This window comes from Theobroma umbraticum, unplaced genomic scaffold (genome assembly GCF_002168275.2).
Source record: "Theobroma umbraticum cultivar Fairchild unplaced genomic scaffold, ASM216827v3 scaffold_81.0, whole genome shotgun sequence".
Classification (NCBI taxonomy): domain Eukaryota; kingdom Viridiplantae; phylum Streptophyta; class Magnoliopsida; order Malvales; family Malvaceae; genus Theobroma; species Theobroma umbraticum.
Genome location: NW_018397268.1, coordinates 605,505 through 625,339, shown reverse-complemented (window position 1 = coordinate 625,339; position 19,835 = coordinate 605,505). Strand labels below are relative to the sequence as shown.

The window sequence follows — 19,835 nt, the reverse complement described above, 5'->3', positions numbered from 1 at the left end:
CGAGACTTAAATTTTGCCTTAAAAAAGAAAAGGGTATAAAAACATATTTAAAAAAATGTATATATATCTTGTCGGTTTTGTCATAACTCAAGTGATTGAGACGAGAGGAGTGAAGATTTAGGCAGACATATCATATGTTCAATTCTTTAATTAGCAATAGCACTATCCTCTTTTCTATTTGAACTTAATCTTTTCTCATAATTGAATCTATATATATATAATAATAAAGATACGATCAGATTTTAATGATGTAAAAAAAGATCAAGACGAGAGGATTATCTTTCATTTTGTAATTAGCGTAGCATATATATCTTCTGTACAATCACTTGTGAAAAAGAGAAAATAAGATATCGTACTAATTTATTTCTTATAATCTTAAAATTCTATTAATTTTTTAAAAAAAAGAAAGAAAAAGAGCCTCATATTTTCAACTTTTTAGCTGTTTAAAGCTGCAAGATCTTAACATTTAGCTTTGGTTAATTAATTTCTATTGTCTCCATACCTAGAAAGAGAAAGAAAGGGTCTTTACCAGTTCAATTGCAAGAGTACAAGCTTCATAATCTTATAGGAATTTGCTAGTCTAATAGTAGACATGGGGAATATTCTCAAACAACTGGCTTTTCAACCTCTTAAACACTTTCTTCAATAAGATATGCCAAAGCCAAAAGCATCATGATATTTTCTATATATAGCATGTTTCTATTATCAGAAAGGATCTCCTTTCCTTATCCTAATTTATCTTTAACCTTTAAAAGAGATCACTAGCCACCACACCATCTTGCATTAATTCTTGCTGAATTATGATTTATGAAAGAGTACATACGGAGAAGCTGATGGTGGGACCATGGTTTTGCTCATCCACGTCTTGTTTTCACACGTGTACGAATTTTAGAAGATGACCGTCTATTTGAGTGCACATAGATTTTTTTATCGATAGAAAAATTAATATAATTAATAAATTTGAAATAAATTAGAACAGCAAATCATATGTATAATTACATAACAAACAATTGACAAAGCACTTCTTGTTGAATAAAACAATGGTGCTTATTTTTGTTTCCCACTCACGACAGGACTTTCTCATCACATCTCACATGCATCGTTTCAAAGCTTATCTTTGCATGCAAAGAGAACAGCTTGGGCTCATTCAAGGGTGGTAGTGTCTTTAGCTTTCTAATGGCAAAAAACCCCGAAGGATTCGATGAATCTATGCCTTGTTCAAAGCTTTACTCATCAAATCACACACCACATGTGAAAGTTGACAACACCTTCCAATTAAATTCAAGCCAACAACCTCCATGTCTAATGCAACAGCAGTGGCAATTCATCATCACATCATAAAAACTTGAATGCTGTGCTATAGTCAATAAGGCTGTGACCCAATGATATACAAAAGCTCAGGTTTCAATTATTCGAAAAAGAAAAAGTTTGGGTTTTTTAGAATCTAAGATATTAACTTAAAGATTTTATATTTAAATGCTAAAACGGACGAATTTATCATTTACGAAATAAGAGAAAACCACTCCTCCCATGTAGCCTATATCACACATCTACCCCCAACATATAAAAAAGATTAAACGTTTTATATGTTTTGGTTAGTTAAACTAATAATTACTCAATATCAAGTGTGACCAGCTCCAAATTTCATCATGAATGAAATATAGTTTGATATCAATACACACACACACACACACACATATATATATATAAAATGCAACAACCAACCACATTAATTAACTGGCTAGGAATTGGATATTAGTAGTTATATATCATTGTCAATTGTCATGCAGGGTATATAATTGAAATAATTTTGGCACGTGAAGTCAGCTTTGCAGATTAGTTAAAAGATTATCCTCCGAAGCAGAGAGGCCAAATGCATTGCACCTAAGTTGCTAAAATTCAATTGAAGTTTCGCCCGCCTTAGCCACTCAAAGCCACGTAACGTGCAAAAGAAAAAATTTTAATATCCCATCTAATCAAATAGCTTTGATTAAGGATGCTGTCTCTACACATAATTCAAGTGGAATTAGTAAAGAAAGAATAAAGTTGTTCTGAAAAAAATACTAATAATTCGATTTTGAAACTTAAATTTGAAAATTTCGTGTGTTCATTTTTAAGATAAGTTGAAAGGGTTTACATTTTCGCTATGCATATAGTCGTCAAGCATGCTGAGATGGTCGGATTTTCAGATCTACACGTTACAACACATATATTTTAAAATTAAGTAAATTTTTATATTACAAAAAAAAACCAATTTGAGTTCAAATTTTAATGCTATTACACACCCAAATTAATTTAATTGTAATATGTCTAACCTTTGCTTTATTATTGTTATGAAAATGATAAAAAAAAGGAAAATAGTTTATTTTAGTTAAAGTATGCACGAGGTAATAATAACACCTTTTCCTTTTTCCTTAAGCGTAATCAAATTATCATAACATTCATTCAACTTGACATATATAAAGTGATAATAATACTCTAATTAATAAATCTAATCGTTTGTTTGATATAATTAAATTTTGAGTAGATATAAATTTAGTTTGTTTAAGATTCTCCTGGATAGACATCTTCAAAGATACCAACTTGAGATTGGTCAAGCCAATCAATCTAGTCATGGGGTCATGGCTCTATTCTAAAGTGACTTCAACTAGCTCATCCATGATTTCATAGCTTTCTTCTTTTCCTTTCTAAAATTTACAAGCAATATAGCCATAGTTAGTTTTATCTGGGAAAGAACATAAAAATTAAGTTGCCAATATGGGTTTTCCATGAGTAAATGTTCTAGAAATATAGAACACTTCCTTATTTGACTTGTGATTGATCAATGGGGACTAATCTTACGTTGTGAACAACTAAATTATTGGAAACACAATCATGGGAATTCATGATGAATTCAAGGACTTAATCTCATAAATAGATGATGAATTTAAGACTAACAATGTTATTGTCCTTAACTTATATAACTTATATTCAAAAATGCCAGCAAACGCAATTCGATATCTCTAATTTCTTAAATTAATTTATTATTTTAAATCATGCCGAAATCAAATGCATGCAACATCGTAAGAATCTATAATAATATAAAATTTGACTCTTACTTGTTCAATATGTATAATTCAACTAACATTTCACAGTACTCAAAACATACGCATCATTCCGTGTACGATATATATATTATTTTATTTTTTGAATAATACACGTTACAATGAGATCAATTATTTATTTGTATGATTCAAATGTCACGTGTACGATTTGGTACAAATTGTGTATGATATCATTTTCTCATGTGACAATGACAAATGTGTGTGGGGTTTTATTATTATTATTTTCTTTTAATTTTTTGTTAGTGTGTAGATGACAACTTGATGAACTTAGCCTAACAAATACAGACAAGTTGCTCTTTGGTTTGCATTATAGTTATCGTTGTCGACAGCATTTGACAAATACATTAAGTTTGAGAATGAAATGCGAGCATACAGTTGTTCCTGTTGGACGACAGGAACAAAAATTTTCATCAAGTGGAAACTTAACCAAGACGAAATCCAGTTGGATACGTCTTATTGCACGTGTTGAAACTGTTTACAATTATTGGACAATTTTGTTTGATGAAAAGACTAAATCAAATCAAATGATAGGCAATTTTAGTCTAAATATTTGGATAAGATGGACAAGCTCTCGTGCTTTGCCTGCCACTTTGCAATTATGATATACAAAAAAGAGTATTTGGGTAAAATAGATTAAGGATTTAGACCTAGTGAGCTCGGACTGCATATTTATACAAATTTGATTTAATAAATAAATATATATATATGAATAGTTTATTTTTAAAGTTGAGCTTGTATATCTTTTGTTGTAAAATCACAAATCTTATCGAACTAGATGATCCAATTTCAATTGACAACGAATTGAAACTTAAAACAACCTCATATATGATTGATCGTGAATAACCAAAACACATGAACAACAAATATAAATTACTAACAAATGACAAGTTAAAAGTGCAACAAAACAACTCGATTTATGATAATTCGGTGATTAATCGATATACTTAAAAATTTAAATTGATAGATTAAATTTAAAATAAAATAAAATAAAAATGTCTTAATAATATAATTTTTGTAAACTTACTATCTGGTACCAAAATCAAATATAGAATATTCATATCTAATATAATTGGGTTGGATATCCAATTAAAAGGTACCATTGCTATCCCTAAACTTTTGTTTTCGAGACTAAATATGTGATGTGATTGATTATTTTTCTCCTAGTATTGCGAGAGGTGACAGTGGGATGGAGGCCCAAGCACTATATGGACTCAACCAAATCAGGCTCAGATTGGGTTTAGCCCAATTTGAATTGGGTCAGGATTAGCCCAAAGATCTTAGTCCAGGCCAGGCCCAATCTCAGCCTGTAAATATGCTTAAGAATTCCAGTTAATTTTCCTCTATTTTTTTTCTATAAAAGGGGGTTTTTGATTTGGGAATTTTTTTTATAAAAAAGGAGAAATTACTCATTTCACACGTAATGCCATCACATTGAAAAAGAATTCAAAACTAAATTTATTAGACAACAAGACTCAATGGCAAGTTGTACCCTTTAAAGAACTAAACCAATTTTTCCAAGCCTTATTTTCCAAGCTGTCCCACATAATTAACTTTTATATATTGACTAGAACTTTGATTTTGTGCAAAACTATTAACCCATTTTGAATATACATTCGTCCATTTTTAATCTATAATCCGATACAGACGCTTCGATCGAACATTTTAAATATTCACATGCATCGATCATATAACATTCGAATCGAAACATTTCAAACTCTAATCACAAACTATCTAATTTCTCTTTTAAAGACAAAATTTAATTGAATAAACAAATTCTTACGCATATTCCAATGATTCTATGCAATTAAACAATGTTGGGTACATGTATTATAGTATTTACTTTTAGATAACAGAAAAAGATAGGGAAGGCAACCTAAAAAAATTATTCTAGACGGCTATAATCAAATCTTGTTTTGCTTTAGGTACAGCTTAGACTGCTCCATTACCTATCTTTCAATGACAACTAATTGTTTTAAAATTGGATTAGGATACCAAATACCCCTAATTCATGCTTGACTGCTATCATCTGTTGTCTTCTTCTTTTCATTCTTTCTGAAAAGGAAGTCTCTGTAAGACATGTCAACCTAATTTAAGGTTCATTATGAATCTCAATTTTTTGACCCATAATTCAATATCTTTTTAATCGATAATTCAAAATTACCCATTATAATCTCGTAATTTAGAAATTATAAAATTTTTTTAAAACATTTTGATTTACGATTTTCTATTTTATTTCTGAACGTCAATATATCTAAAAATATGTAGTTTTTCAGTATTATCAATGGAAAACATTAGGAATTAGAGTCAAATAATCAATCTCCCATGGCTGCCCCAAAAATATTTGATCTCAATCATCACATCTACCCTATGATGATGATAATAATGATAATAATAATAATAAACTTTTTGCAAGCTCATGCATTGGAATCCAAACAGTAACATGATCCAAGAAAACCTGAAAACCTGTGTAGTCACATGACAGAAAAATTCTTTTAAAGTCAAAGCCCTTTGGCCATAGAGTCAGCATTTTAGTTGTGCCCCATAGAAGAAAAATCAAACTTCAATAAATTATTAAATTAGCAACCAAATTATAATAAAAAAATACTATATGGGGTGCTTATAAGTTAAAGTAATAGTAATGAGTAGGAATTTATATTTGACATATTATCAATACAAAATATTTATTATCGAGATATTGTCACGTTAAGTGCTTAAAAAGAAGTAGACAAGATATTTTAATCTTATAAAAAATAATTAAAAAATCTCAAAAAAACTTATATAAGTGTTGGACATTATACACTTTATTAAATTAACACATCGACTAAATATGAGGTCGTTAAAAAACTTAAATAAATACAGATACTATACATCTTATTAAATTAAATTTTTTAAACAAGTTAAATAATTATTTTAAGATAAAATAATGTTAAAATAAATTCGATTTAAACTAAGTAATGATCTTATAATAAAATAGTATAAGAACGAATTCGGTTTAAGCTTGATGATAATATTTATTAACGAGACTAAGATATTTGATTAGATAATAATTTTTAAAATAAATAAATAATGGTTAATGGTGAGAGAGAAGAAAAAAGGCGTGTGTGTCCAAACAGTGGAAGTGGAAGGCTGAGTCAGGGGCATATCCTGCCACCCACCCAAATGGAAGGGAAACGCGTAAAAGGGAAGCTCACACTGACTTGGTTACAGCTTGGAGTCTCTCTCTCTCTCTCTCTCACTCGCTCTAGGCGTTGGTCCACCGCCCCAACCCACTTGTGTGGGTATATTCCATTGCTGACCTACTCGCAGCCCCCAGGGAGTGCAGAACACTTCTCTTTGAATTATTATTATTATTATTATTTTGACATTTTTATTGTCCTTTTTAACTTTATGATTTTATTTTTTATGTACTAAAGTGAGCTAATTTAATGGTTTTCAATTGGCTCCTTTGTCAATTTATTCTAGAAGATTATGATGGGAGGGTGAAGCTTGACTATTTTGTTTCTTAATTAGTTTTTTTATATCATCATTATTCGGGTTTAGAAAGGAAAAAAATCGTCAAAATTATTTACTTATTCATATATTATGAAAAGTAATCGAAGAATTTTCTATTATTAAAATACGAAAAGTCTTTAATTTTTTTATTAATATAATAAACTACTGCTTATAAATCTTATATACCCAAAATTTAAAAATTCTTCTTATCTAAGCTACATACTTGTGTTAATTTTTTTAAATCAAACTATGTAATTATAATTCTTTATTTAAAAAATAATCTTTAAGGTCTTATGATCAAAATTCCTTATTCAATGTCTTATGATGAAATAGGTTTTTAATTTATCGTTCTTTTTCTTATTGTTTTAAAAGATTATTAAAAAAGTAAAACTCGATTATATCTTTATTTTAAAAAATTAATATTTTTTTATATTAATCTAATGAACCTCTATTTCTAAATTAATGTTTTATGATCAAAATCCAACAAGTCTCGATTTCTAGATTATATCGTAAGATTTTGTCTTTACAATCTTAGGATCAAATTCCCTTATTCAAGTGAAGCAGTATCTTTAAAATTTGAAAATTAAAATATATATAATGATTAAAATCAAAAGGTGTATAATATTACTAATTTATTTTCTTTATATTTATGTATTTTGTGTGTCAAAGAGCACGGCAAGCAACAACAAGACAGTAGAAAAAAAGAAAGAAAGAGAGAGATGGGAGAGATAGTTTAAAGCGCGTCAGCTAAAAGCCAAAGCCTCTGACGCACACGTGATGGCCAACCAGTTTGGAGTTTCAAACTTGATGATATAGCTTTCATTTGCATTTGCATTTCATTACAAATTTCAGTTTCATTTGTTCTTGCTTGTTAGTAAGAGCAAGAACCAAGAAAGCGACCCTCTCTCTCCCTCCTCTCTCTTTCTGATCACAGAGGAGTTAAAGCCTTGCCTTTGAAGCTTTGACTTTGACCACATCAGAAAGAGAGGGGAAGAAAAGTCACACTTTCCTCCCTTCTTCCTCCCCAGAACCGGAGCACCCATACTTAAAAGGCCCTCAACTTGCTCTCCTTTCTCCTCAAACAATTTCTCTCCATACCCAAACTCTTCCCCCCAGGTTTCAAAGAACACCCTTTTATCTTCTTTTCTCTTTGTTTTCTTCAACCGAGACTGCTTCTAGGTAAAAAGACTCGAACTTGGTGTTTGCTTGCTCTAGTTTTTATTTTTTATTTTCTTTTTCTTTTTGTTGGGTTTCTGGTTTTTGGGTCAAAAGTTGTGAAATTTTGGGTCTTTGGGTTTTATTTTTTGCTTTGAAATTTTGAGTGGAAGAAGTCTTAATAAAGACCAAGTCTTTGGTGTAGAACATAGCTTCTGTTTCTGTATGTTATATTTGAATTTATGCACTATTTTGGAATTGAGGTGTATGTAACAGAAATTTCTAAAGTTTGGTTTTTAGGGTAATTAGTTTTTGTTTAGATTTTCAGTTTTGGAGTTGGGTTGTTTTGCTATCAGGTCCTAGGAAATGAATCTTTGTTTCTTTTTACTTTGAATGTTTTGTTCTTAATTCAATTTTTTATATGGAGTGAGAAAACTGAATTCTTGTTGCTGTATTGATTATGCAGGGCTTGTTGGGGGATGTGCAGTGGTTCAAAGAGTGAACTTGTTCCCTCTAGGATCATCATGGAAGGTGAATTGCATGAGCCTAAAGCTGGTGCTGCTTTGTGTAAATGTTCAGTTTTGCTTGAATTGGCTGCCTCTGATGATCTGGTAGGCTTCAAAAGTGAAGTAGAAGAGAAAGGTTTGGATCTTGACGAGGCAAGCTTCTGGTATGGTAGAAGAATAGGGTCAAGAAAGATGGGGTTTGAGGAGAGGACACCCCTGACAATCGCTGCCATGTTTGGTAGCGTTGACGTTTTGAAATACATCATCGGGAGCGGCAAGATTGATGTGAATAGAGCTTGTGGTACTGATGGGGTCACTGCCCTTCACTGTGCTGTTGCTGGTGGTGCAAATTCTTCTGTAAAGATTGTCAAGCTCTTGCTTGATGCATCTGCTGATGCTAATTGTGTCGATGCTAATGGGAACAAACCTGTTGATCTGATTGTGCCAGCTTTAAAGTCTTTGAGTATTTCCAGAAGGAAGGTGATTGAGTTGTTGCTGAAAGGTGATGATATCGTTGGTGCTAGTGATCTTGTTCTTAACCAGGAAGAAGAAGAATCTGAACAGATAGTTCTGCCTCAGTTGTTGAAAGAGGGGCCTGAGAAGAAAGAATATCCTGTTGATGTGTCACTGCCAGATATAAACAACGGGGTATATGGAACTGATGAGTTCAGGATGTATACCTTCAAGGTGAAGCCTTGCTCTAGGGCTTACTCCCATGATTGGACTGAGTGCCCTTTTGTTCATCCTGGTGAGAATGCAAGGAGGAGAGACCCAAGGAAGTACCCTTATAGCTGTGTGCCCTGCCCAGAGTTCCGAAAGGGGGCATGCCCTAAGAGTGATTCTTGTGAATATGCCCATGGTGTGTTTGAATCCTGGCTTCATCCTGCCCAGTACCGGACTAGGCTTTGCAAAGATGAGATCGGCTGCACACGCAAAGTCTGTTTCTTTGCCCACAAACCTGAAGAATTGCGCCCTGTGTATGCTTCCACAGGTTCAGCCATGCCTTCACCAAGGTCTGCTGCGGTCAATGCAGTGGACATGGCAACTTTGAGCCCTCTAGCACTTGGTTCATCATCCTTGCCTTTGCCTACCACTTCGACACCACCCATGTCTCCTTTGGCTGCCTCCTCCTCTCCAAAGGCTGGAAGCTTGTGGCAGAACAAAATCAACCTCACCCCACCTGTCTTGCAGCTACCAGGTAGCCGCTTGAAGACTGCTTTCAGTGCCAGAGATTTGGATTTGGAAATGGAATTACTTGGGCTAGAAAACCATGCTAGCCAATTGCAGCAACAACAGTTGATGGATGAGATATCTAGTCTCTCCTCCCCGTCATGCTGGAGTAAGGAATACAGTCGGCTTGGGGATTTGAAGCCTACTAACCTTGATGATGCTTTTGGATTGCTCGATCCTTCCCTGCTGTCTCCATTGAAGGGACTGTCAGTAAATTCGGCTACACCGACCCAGTTGCAATCTCCATCCGGGCTTCAAATTCGCCAAAACTTGAACCAACTCCGTTCAAGCTACCCAACAAACCTTTCATCCTCTCCAGTGAGGAAGCCCTCAGCCTTTGGATTTGACTCATCTGCTGCAGTGGCTGCGGCAGTAATGAATTCCAGGTCTTCTGCGTTTGCAAAACGGAGCCAGAGTTTTGTAGACCGTGGAGCATTGACCACTCGTGCTGGACTTACTGCACCTGCTAATTCCGCAACTATGATGTCTTCAAATATTTCTGATTGGAGCTCCCCTGATGGGAAATTGGATTGGGGCATTCAAGGAGATGAGCTGAACAAGCTTAGGAAGTCTGCTTCGTTTGGGTTCCGGAGCAACAACCCTGCTACAACAGCATCAATGGACATGATGCCATCCAACTTTGATGAGCCAGATGTTTCTTGGGTTAATACCCTTGTGAAAGATGCTACTCCTGTGGGAGGTGGGTTGCAGCAGCAGCAGCAGCGATACAGTGGTCTTGGTAAAGGTGTTCGAGAAACTCTTCCACCATGGGTGGAGCAAATGTACATAGAACAGGAGCAGATGGTGGCATAAGAAAAAGATCCGTTTGCTCATAGCAGCTTTATTCTAACTTATTTGATATTCTTCTATTCTTAATAGTATCTGATAGAGCTGTAATTGGTGGTAGAAGGTGAAAGGTAATATACCTTCAGACCAATCAAGAAAGAAGCTAAACATATTTGGGCAGGAAGATTTTAAGTCACTGCTCATGTTAGAATTAGGAGAAAAGAAGGTCCAAGCAACAAAGAGAGATTTATTGATTTATTTGATATTCTTAATTCTTTTTCTTTCCCCTTCTGGGGTTGTTTTCTATGTTTCTAGTAAAGAGAAGCTATGGGGATCAATGACACAGAAAAGTATCAAGTTTCCTATTTTCTCTGATCGTCCAACATGTACTACATTCAATGACTCGTTGTAATTTGTCTTTGATATGATACATTTATTGTGTATTGATAATTAAATTTTTCTTCTGTTAAATCTCCAGCATGTGATTATGTGTTTCCCTTTTAAGAAACCATCTTTGCAAGCGCTCAAAGATTGAACATGGCAGCTTGTTTCGAATTTCCTTTTAAAGCAGAACCAGAGTTCAAACCTTCCATTGTTGGTTCATGGAAACCAAATCCACTCCAACGCCATTACTAGACTCTGACCATCCATATTTTAAAGTGGTGTTTGGTATTTAACAATACGATATAGGTAATGTTATTTCAAGCAATATGATTGTATAAAAAATAATGTGTTTGGTATACAAGTAAAATAATGATTAAAATGTAGAAAAGATAATATTGTAATGTTTGGTTTATAATTACTTTGTTGAGAATATAATGTTAATTTTTGAAATTACTTTTATTTATTAAAATGTAAGTTTAATATATTTGTAATTTTTATTATTACTTTTTATATAATATCATCTCTTAAATATATTTTTAATGTCATATATTTTATTTTTATTTTTTATTATAATCTTATACATTTTATTTTCATCTATTTAATATAATTTTTTATATTATATGTTTTATTTTAATTTCTTTTACTTATGTTATATAAATTTTAATTTTTTATATTTTATTTTATTTTTTGATTCTTATATTATATTTTTTATTTTAAAATTTTTTATTTTAATTATAATATTACAAAATATTTTTAACTAAGTAATAAAGTTGAAAGGTAAAAATATCTTTAATAACATTATCGAGTGCAATGTAATATAATTGTATTAGTTTTAGACTGTAATCACATTACATCTTTTGGCTGTAATGTGATTGTATTGCAATCTAATATTACAATAATGTGTTATAAAATAAACACTGTAATTTAATTAGATACATTGCAGAGGATGTGTTTCCACTTCTCTCATATCAACTACTAGACGATTTGACCAATTATTTTAAGGTTAAGAATTTATTCAAATACAAATCATAGAAAAAAGGGTACTTAGAGATGAGAAAGTGAAATAAATCAAATAGGATAAAAGGGTATTTGAAATAATCTCTTTGTTGAATTCATCAAACTACTAAAATGCTAGTTGTCAAGTTCAAGCTGACCATGCTATTGTCCAAATGCCCATATCAACCAAGTTGCCCATTCTTTATCCAAGGGAGGCTCAAACCCTTCTGTGTTTTGCCATGGATAAGATTAAATTCAGCCTCCCAATATTAAAAAAAGAACAGAACATATGCCTGTTGGAGGGGTCCCACCTTTGTTCTTCTTTTGTCTTGTTTTGGAGTCAATTGAGAGCCGCCCATGGTCTTAATTCTCAACCAATCGTTAACAATATGTTGGATATGGAACAAGTTCCTTTCATTTGCTTAAGTTTTCTTTGTTTAGTACAAGCACAAAGGGGAGGAGAAGTGTCCATGCATTTTCTTTCCTCTTTCTTGTGTGGTGGGTTTGGGGGGTGAGATTCCCACTTCCATGTTGCAAAGCAAAAAGGAGGGGGAACTAAGGCAATGATATGCTTTTGATTATTAGTGGTTGTACTTGTTCATACCCACTATGTGATATTACCTTTTTGAGGGAATAAAACTTGATAATTTATTCTTTTTGTAAAGAATTGTTCACAGCCGTTAGTCTTTCTTTTGTTTTTTCGGAAATTTAAGATAAAAGTTTTGATTTTAATGTATTTTATATTGAAATTTAAACTTTTTTTATAACATAGATATTTGATGCTTTTTAAAATGAAAAAAATAAATTAATTATAGAAAATAAATTTATAATATAGAAAAAAATAAGAATATTATGTGTGGGGAAAAAGAAAAAGGAGTTCATTTCGGGATATCTCGAAAAGAAAAAAAAAACAAAACGAACGGAAAAAGTAAGAAATAACGTATATAAACTGGTTCGGTCCCATTAGCCCATTTAGCCCAAAGTTTTTTAGTATTAGATCCTTTCAATGTGGGCTTATGATGGGTCTGAATCAGTCTTACTTGGCCCAAATATATGGGCTTTCATGGGTCAGCTCGATGCCCACTTAGCCCATTTTAACATCTTTTGTTCTTTCTGTTAAACTCGAGTTTTCTGCAAACAGGAACAGAACGGCAACTCTGATTTTCTCCGATTTTCTCTGATATTTGTTTCCTTTTAATCGTCTTTTACAATCTTGCTTGTCTCTCTCACTTGCCCAGAAAGCAGTTTCAGACAAAGAAGAGAAGAACCCGAAGGAAACAGCAGGAAAAAGAAGATGCTTTCAGGTTCTCGTTTGGCACCTTGTTTCTCTGTGTTAAGGTTAATGCCGAAAACAGATATGTGAATATTCCCCAGAGAAAATCTCTTCTGGGTTTGATGAATTTTAATAAATCTTTTCACTTTTGATATAACGTTCTTCTTTGTATTCTTTTATGGTAGGTTTGACTCTCTGTATTGCAATGACTAGTATGTTTTGATTCTGCCATAAAAGTTATAACTTGGTGTATTTGGATTATAAAGTGGTTAATTTTTGCATAAGAATGAATGTTTAAGTGGTCCTGAGAGATTATAAAACAATTTCATTTTTGCAGATGTTATTTTCCAATGTATTCCGTAAGTTTCTTTTTGATATCATTGATTACAATGCAATGGACATTGTGTTGTATCTTAGCTTGATTTTTAGTTAAACACCAACTGAAATTGTGATCCTTTTGTCTCTTTGATTATGCATTTCTGTTGGAATGAAATGTTTTTGGCTACATTTTGACAGTTATGTTCACTGTTGACACAGGTTTAACTACCGGAAGTCAATTTCGGCCTAAAGTTTTGAACTTGCATCGAATGCAAATCGATGGTAACTTCTAATTTCGGATGATTCTTTGAATGCTTAGTGTCTTTTTTCCTCAAGGGTGTTTGTATTTTAGCAGGGTCAAGTGGAGGAGCATTGCCATTCGTAAGAACCAGGTCATTCCCAAAGAATAAAATCAAGTGCAACATTGTGCAATTGAACCAAGTCTTGTCTACTGATGGGGAGCATGAAAAGAATCACGCTTTGGTCAAAATGTGTGGTATTACATCGGCTAGAGATGCTGCAATGGCAGCAGAAGCTGGCGCCAAACTTATTGGGATGATTCTTTGGCCCAAGTCAAAACGTTCCGTTTCACTTTCAGTCGCAAAGGAAATATCAAAAGTTGCAAGGGAATTTGGGGCAAAACCTGTTGGAGTCTTTGTGGATGATGATGTAGCCACAATTCTAAGAGCTTCTGATGCAGCGGACCTTGAATTTGTGCAGGTATTTATATTTGTTCAGTATTGATTACCTTCCTTGTAGCATAATAAATGGCTTAATCTTGTTGTTTCAATCTTATGTAGCTTCATGGAGATGTGTCTCGGGCAGCTTTTCCAAAGTTAGTGCAAGAAAACAAAATTATATATGTTCTTCATGCAAATCAAGATGGAGACCTTCAAAACCAAATTTCTGATGAAGACTGTTCTTTGGTGGACTGGATTCTTGTGGATAGTGCTACAGGTGGCAGGTGAATAACTTTTTATTCATTTAGTTTAATTAGTGTGGCATTTGAATCCTTGTGCATTTTTATGTCGTGCTAATTTAATCTTAAGCGTTAAATCTACTGATTTTGTGAATTGAATAACATATGTAATTTCTCAAGTTCGTCTTTCCTTAAGCTTTGGTTTATAAACTTACTGCATAGCAAGAAAGAAGACACCAACTTGTAGAGTTGTTAAATGCTTTTGCCATACTGATTTTTTTCCAAGCTTTGGCCCAAAACTTGATTTGGCATTCTCATGTATAATATGGAAAAACTTTGTATTCTCTCCAATATGGAAAAACCAAATCAAATACTATCTGTTTTCCTGCCACACAACCTATTCCGGGCTCTGACTTTTCTTTGTTTGCTTAAATTTTACTTTTGACGTATGACCAGCTGGTGTATTCACTTCAACTATTAGCAATGATCTTAAGTAACAAAGTAAGGTTTAATTTATTCTGGCTGCTGTACTGTTGTCATTAAATTCAGCATGTAGCTCATCTTTTTTTCCTTTTTATTTTTTTCTTAAAATTTATATTTATTCCTTCTCATGTTAACATTAACCGTTACAAAATTCAACATTCTGACATATACTGGCAGTGGCAAAGGATTTAATTGGACTCAGTTTAAGTTACCCTCAATCAAAAGCAAACATGGCTGGCTTTTGGCTGGGGGGATCAACCCTGATAATGTTTGCGAGGCCATTAATACTCTCAGACCTCATGGAGTTGATGTAAGCAGTGGTATTTGCGCCTCAGATGGTATTCAGAAAGATCAATCGCGAATTTTTTCTTTCATGAGCGCTGTACGTGCTATACCATATTGATTGATCTGTGGAGGGGCAGAGATTATCCATCCATCAATAGCAATTGAACAGCCGAGATGTGGATTAGTTACATTAATGTACATTCACTGCATGATTTATCGATTATGTACCTTGAACTGCAAGGTGAAATTGTAAGTAATTGTAGATATCTTGTCAATTCAACAGACAGAAGCAATTGTAGCAAGCCACCCTCAAAGAGTATGACTGGTTTTTCTAGCATTTATAATGATTAATAAAAATGTGATGGATGTGGAAATTCGAAATTCTACTTTCTGTCCATGTTTGTCTTAGCTTTCCTTAATGATCATCTTCCTGCCTTGAACAAGCACATGGTCATTGTGTGGTTATATATGTGTTGTCATGCACATGGGCATTTTGAGGTCATATTTGTTGTTTAAAACGATGGAGAGCAACATATTTTCCACCACCTGATTGCACTTGTACTGGTCATGAAAAACCATAACTCTGATACAGTTCAACCTGTGTCGCTATAATTTTCATCTATCATCTTCTCTGCTTCATCCACAAGTTAATGAGCTATCATTCTATGGTTAAGTGATAGTATGCAAATATTATACACTTACAGTGCCTCAATATATACTATTAATTTTTATAGATAGTCTCGAAAGAGACTTAGATGGATTGTCTTCTCTACTTGCCCCACACGGTATATGTTGCTCATAGAGAGATTCCCAATCGAATTTGTGCACTTCTTTTGTACTATCACATCATACACAGAAGAGCCTGAATGAAACCTCTCAGCCTGAAAGAAACATCACAGGCTCTTCTCAATTGGGAGAGAGAGAATAAAACGAGGGGCTGGTTGATTATGAAATGCTGTATTACATATTGGAATCATGGTCGGAACGCAAGAGTTAAATAATTGGCCAGAGAGAATCTGCAGGATTTCACCTTGGTAAAGCTTGAAATAGTTCAGGACTTCAGTTTGATTTGCTAGTTCCATATAGTTGAGGGTCTGTTTGATAGTATACAACATCACCAGTGTCACTCACATAGTGATCCTGTTTCATGCTTCTTACCAGGATCCCAAATAAATGAAATGGGATGGGGCCGGATTTCTTTGGCTCCCGGTAGTATTTCCCTAGAACTGGCCTTGCTGCCTCAGTCTGCAAATAAAGTTTACGAAACATTTTTTGGCAGGTAAGAAGGTAGGGGAAACTAGAACTGTTTTGTGTCAGTAAACTGATGCAGGAAAGAGTGATGATACTCACAGCTTCAATCAAGTTGTAGTGTGGGATTTGAGGGAAGAGATGATGTATAACATGGGTTCCGATATCATGGTGGATGTTGTTGATCCATCCGTAGTCACGATCAAGTGTTGTAAGCCCTCCTCTCAAATAACTCCATTCCTGTTCAACAAACACAGCGCTTGGTAAAAATTTCAACAGGATTTTCCTACTGGATAGATTCTTTATGCTGTAGCTCGAATGGACTATGAAGCAATAAGTCTAGCAGAAACATTCTTTATACCTTTCCACGGTACCATGGAAGTTTCTCCTCATGGCCATGGTGATGTAGGTAAGTTACTAAGTCCAACCACATGACAAAAATCTGCAATTTGTATGTGAATTAAGACCAGAAAAGATCAGAAAAGAAAGACTGGAAGAAACTCAGCAACTTTGAGATTGAATTACCCAATAAGGAATCCCATAAAGCTTAAGCAATTGGATTGGTCCCATTGCAAAAGATAAATAGGCAAGCAGCCCAACCATTGCTGTCCAACAAAGAGTGGAGGTAATTACATCTTTTCTTTCATTTGGAACAAACAAATCACTGTCTGGATGGAAATGAGAACCCTTTTTTCCAGGACTTCGACCCCACTGTGATTGAAACACACATTACAGAACAAATTGATGTAAATGCAAAAATCATAGGCTCATGAAAGAATTCAGTCTGTGAAGCATCGCATGGCTTACCAGATAGAAAGGATAAGCAAGCATAGGGAAAGGCAAGGTGAACCTCAGTAATCTGGTTGCGTTATCTATGCTCTTGTAAATTTTCTCGGACAACTGCAAAAGCAAGTGGTGTACATACAAGCAGTTGCTATCATTGAAAAGAAAAAATACTAGTAATTCACTCCCCTGGAGTAAGAATTAAAAGACTTTTACCGGATGCCATGATTCATCGTTTTCAACATGTCCATGATTCTGATGATGAGTTCTATGGCTAATTCTCCTGCATATACCATCAAAATTGTTACTCAAAAATTGGCATCAGGATCTGCGTATGGCAAAAATGTCTTCAAATACATGGGAATATAATCTTTCTTTTTGGATTAATTGATGATTTGATACATGGGAATGAAATCAGTTTGGTCCAAATGGGAGTTTGCCAGGAACTAACCATCCATGGTAGGGAACAAGAATTGAAGAATGAAGAAGATGACCCGCCACACTGTTCAACGCTGGATTGTTTGAGAAACTACCATGGCCACTGCAGAAACAAAACCAAACAAACATTAAAAACATAGATGTGAATGTCCAAATGCAATATGAAATCTCATGGAAAAGCTTCAAAATAAAAGCAAAACAGTAAGAAATCCTGCCACAGATGAAAACCAGAGTGAGAAAACCGGAAATGAAAACGAAAGCAACCAATTAGAAGTTTGCTTTAAGACAAACTGCAACTAAGTTAAGGAAATCAGAGGGCAACTGACTCACCAGTCATGACCGAGAACAAAAAGAGCCCAGAACATTGTTCCCTGAGCAATCCAATAAAGAGGCCAAACGAGCCAATTGTTGAAGTAAGCAACAACAGCAGCCAATCCAAAAACCGCAACAACATCTCTTACAACATAGCTCATAGATCTCCATGGATCCTTAACCCAACAATGCTTTGGTATAGCGGCTCTAATATCAGCCAACTTAAAAGGAGGTGGTGCACCTGGGTCAAACTCACCATCATCCTCCATCCCGGAAACCCCAATAATTGTCTCTTTATCCTTGTCATCTTCACTAGTAGTTGCCACCTTCAATGGAGCACTCACATTCAGCACCCCCCAGTTTTTATCTCTAGAGCAAGTCGGGACCTTGAATGAAGAACCAAAACTGTTACTAGCTTTAGAACCTGGTAAAGTTCTAAGCTTGAAAAAATTATTGTTATTTAAAGCTAAAGCATTTCTGGATTTAGGATAGATTCCAATTCTAGGGAGGGGCCTCAGGCCACTTTCTGATAAAATCCAACTGGCCATTGAAGCCCCCAGAGCCGGATGCAAGTACTTGCACAAGTTTCAGGCTTCAAAGCTTCTTCTTTTATATAAAATGAAGGTCTCAGATAAGAAGAGAGGTATAAAATAAAACTATAGCCAATAAACTAGATGACATAAAGGCTAAGGGCTTCCCTCCTCCACTTCCAAGCATGTGCTGCTTGTTGCTTGTCCTTGGCACAGTAATCTAGTTGCAAACAATTTGCCTTTTGGTTTCGGATACATTTCCATTTCCCTGGTCCTAACCTCTTTAGGATACAACTGTAGCAAGATGGGCTAAACCAAGAAACACACACAAAAACAAAAAACAAAACAAGACAAAAAAGCTTGTTGGTGCATTATCAAAATAAGGATATCTTTCCATATTAAAAGTTATATTAGTCAAAGATTATAACAAATAATTTTCACATACCAAAAATAAGACTTGTTATCAATCATTTTCACATATTAAAAATAAATAAAATAATAACAAAAAATTAAAAATAAGAAAATTATTATATTCTAAAAATTAAAATAAATATTTAAAATTTTATTTTACTACTAAAAAAGTTTAAATTTTTTATAATTTACTTGATATAAAAAATATATTTTAAAATCGAATAACTTTATAAACTCTCAAGTGTATATATCTATTTACTGTAATAAAGTAAAAGATAAAATTAAATTTAATGTTATTATATTTTTAAAATTATTTAGATAATATTTTTTTTTACATACCAACATTAATTTTAAAAATAACATTTATTAAAAAATTCACTTAAAATTAAATTTTTCGATACATTGAATTTCATCTCGAATCCTTAAATTCCAAGAAACCTCGTTTCTACCAACAAAATCAATGTGTGGCAGAGTGCTGTTCTTGAGTTGTGTCTGGTTGGGTTCTTTCGGCTTCCTAGGTGGGCGAAATTGACCCACATGTTTTTAATGTAGAAATGATGAGGGCTCCGAATTTGTGGAGCAGAGGAAAAGTGACTTAAGTGGGCAAATCAGGCTCTTTTGTGCAGTTCCATACGGGAATCTAAAACTATGCTTAATATTTGATTGTGGGAGGGTTTGGTCTTTGTCTAAGCTGCTATCATTGCAAGGTCAATTCTATTTTCTTCCCTCGCTTTGGAGTGACGGGCAAGCATCCATATGCTCAGATATGGAAGGGAAAATTGCATATCTAAACCCATTATATCCTTTGTATTCTGTCATTTGATTGAGACCCAACGAAACAAACCGCTTGATTTAACTTTCTGGTTTCCTTTTTCCTATTTATATTTTATTTGATTATTTACAGAAATATAAATTAGTGTCATATGGACAAATGAAAAGTGTCCACTCACCAGTTACCACTCCGAATATAACAAAAATACTAATTATGTCTGTTTCACGTGAGTTAAATCTCAAGGAACCTGGCATGCCTGCGACAAGAGAGCGGGACCTCTGTGGGGAAAGACTTTTCAGGAGTGACGGTAAGTTTCAGTATCAAAAATAGACTAAACAAAGGCCAAAAGGATGATTCCATGAATTCACCACCGTCCATTAAGATAAAACCTTTTTCTGTTTTGTTTTTTT

At 33.8% G+C, this 19,835-nt stretch overlaps 3 protein-coding genes across 7 annotated transcripts; 2 read left to right on the top strand and 1 right to left on the bottom strand.

Annotated features, from left to right (window-relative positions):
• The first annotated feature begins 7,467 nt into the window (after window positions 1-7,467).
• LOC110425066 (zinc finger CCCH domain-containing protein 29-like) lies at window positions 7,468-10,744 on the top strand. Its single transcript, XM_021439853.2, has 2 exons — window positions 7,468-7,775; window positions 8,218-10,744. Exon 2 carries the CDS (start codon window positions 8,231-8,233, stop codon window positions 10,298-10,300), a length of 2,070 nt encoding a protein of 689 aa, XP_021295528.1. The 5' UTR covers window positions 7,468-7,775; window positions 8,218-8,230; the 3' UTR covers window positions 10,301-10,744.
• Window positions 10,745-12,770: 2,026 nt separating this feature from the next.
• Window positions 12,771-15,499, top strand: LOC110425086 (N-(5'-phosphoribosyl)anthranilate isomerase 1, chloroplastic-like). 4 transcript variants are annotated; one of them, XM_021439880.2, is made up of 5 exons: window positions 12,771-12,957; window positions 13,464-13,526; window positions 13,600-13,964; window positions 14,045-14,208; window positions 14,824-15,499. In XM_021439880.2, the coding sequence occupies exons 1-5, from the start codon at window positions 12,948-12,950 to the stop codon at window positions 15,047-15,049; spliced, it is 828 nt and encodes a 275-aa protein (XP_021295555.1). In that variant the 5' UTR covers window positions 12,771-12,947; the 3' UTR covers window positions 15,050-15,499. The 4 variants fall into 4 exon arrangements, with proteins under 4 accessions (XP_021295555.1, XP_021295554.1, XP_021295557.1 ...); XM_021439879.2 differs by having other exon boundaries at window positions 13,597-13,964; XM_021439882.2 differs by having other exon boundaries at window positions 12,772-12,991.
• Window positions 15,500-15,634: 135 nt separating this feature from the next.
• On the bottom strand, window positions 15,635-18,495 carry FAD8 (fatty acid desaturase 8). Of its 2 annotated transcripts, none has more exons than XM_021439878.2 (8): window positions 17,731-18,495; window positions 17,414-17,503; window positions 17,179-17,245; window positions 16,987-17,079; window positions 16,813-16,890; window positions 16,541-16,621; window positions 16,282-16,419; window positions 15,635-16,176 (listed from the first exon to the last, which is right to left on the bottom strand). In XM_021439878.2, the coding sequence occupies exons 1-8, from the start codon at window positions 18,258-18,260 to the stop codon at window positions 15,991-15,993; spliced, it is 1,263 nt and encodes a 420-aa protein (XP_021295553.1). In that variant the 5' UTR covers window positions 18,261-18,495; the 3' UTR covers window positions 15,635-15,990. The 2 variants fall into 2 exon arrangements, with proteins under 2 accessions (XP_021295553.1, XP_021295552.1); XM_021439877.2 differs by having other exon boundaries at window positions 16,705-16,890; window positions 17,731-18,490.
• Window positions 18,496-19,835: the final 1,340 nt, after the last annotated feature.

Bases quoted from the DNA above. Each gene is read 5' to 3' on its own strand.
- LOC110425066 (XM_021439853.2), top strand. From the start codon at position 8,231: ATGTGCAGTGGTTCAAAGAGTGAACTTGTTCCCTCTAGGATCATCATG.
- LOC110425086 (XM_021439879.2), top strand. The intron at 13,965-14,044 runs GTATTTATATTT...AATCTTATGTAG, and splicing joins CGGACCTTGAATTTGTGCAG to CTTCATGGAGATGTGTCTCG. The intron at 14,209-14,823 runs GTGAATAACTTT...ATATACTGGCAG, and splicing joins GATAGTGCTACAGGTGGCAG to TGGCAAAGGATTTAATTGGA.
- FAD8 (XM_021439877.2), bottom strand. From the start codon at position 18,260: ATGGCCAGTTGGATTTTATCAGAAAGTGGCCTGAGGCCCCTCCCTAGA. The intron at 17,504-17,730 runs GTGAGTCAGTTG...TTGTTTCTGCAG, and splicing joins TTTGTTCTCGGTCATGACTG to TGGCCATGGTAGTTTCTCAA. The intron at 17,080-17,178 runs GTAAAAGTCTTT...TTGCTTTTGCAG, and splicing joins ACGATGAATCATGGCATCCG to TTGTCCGAGAAAATTTACAA.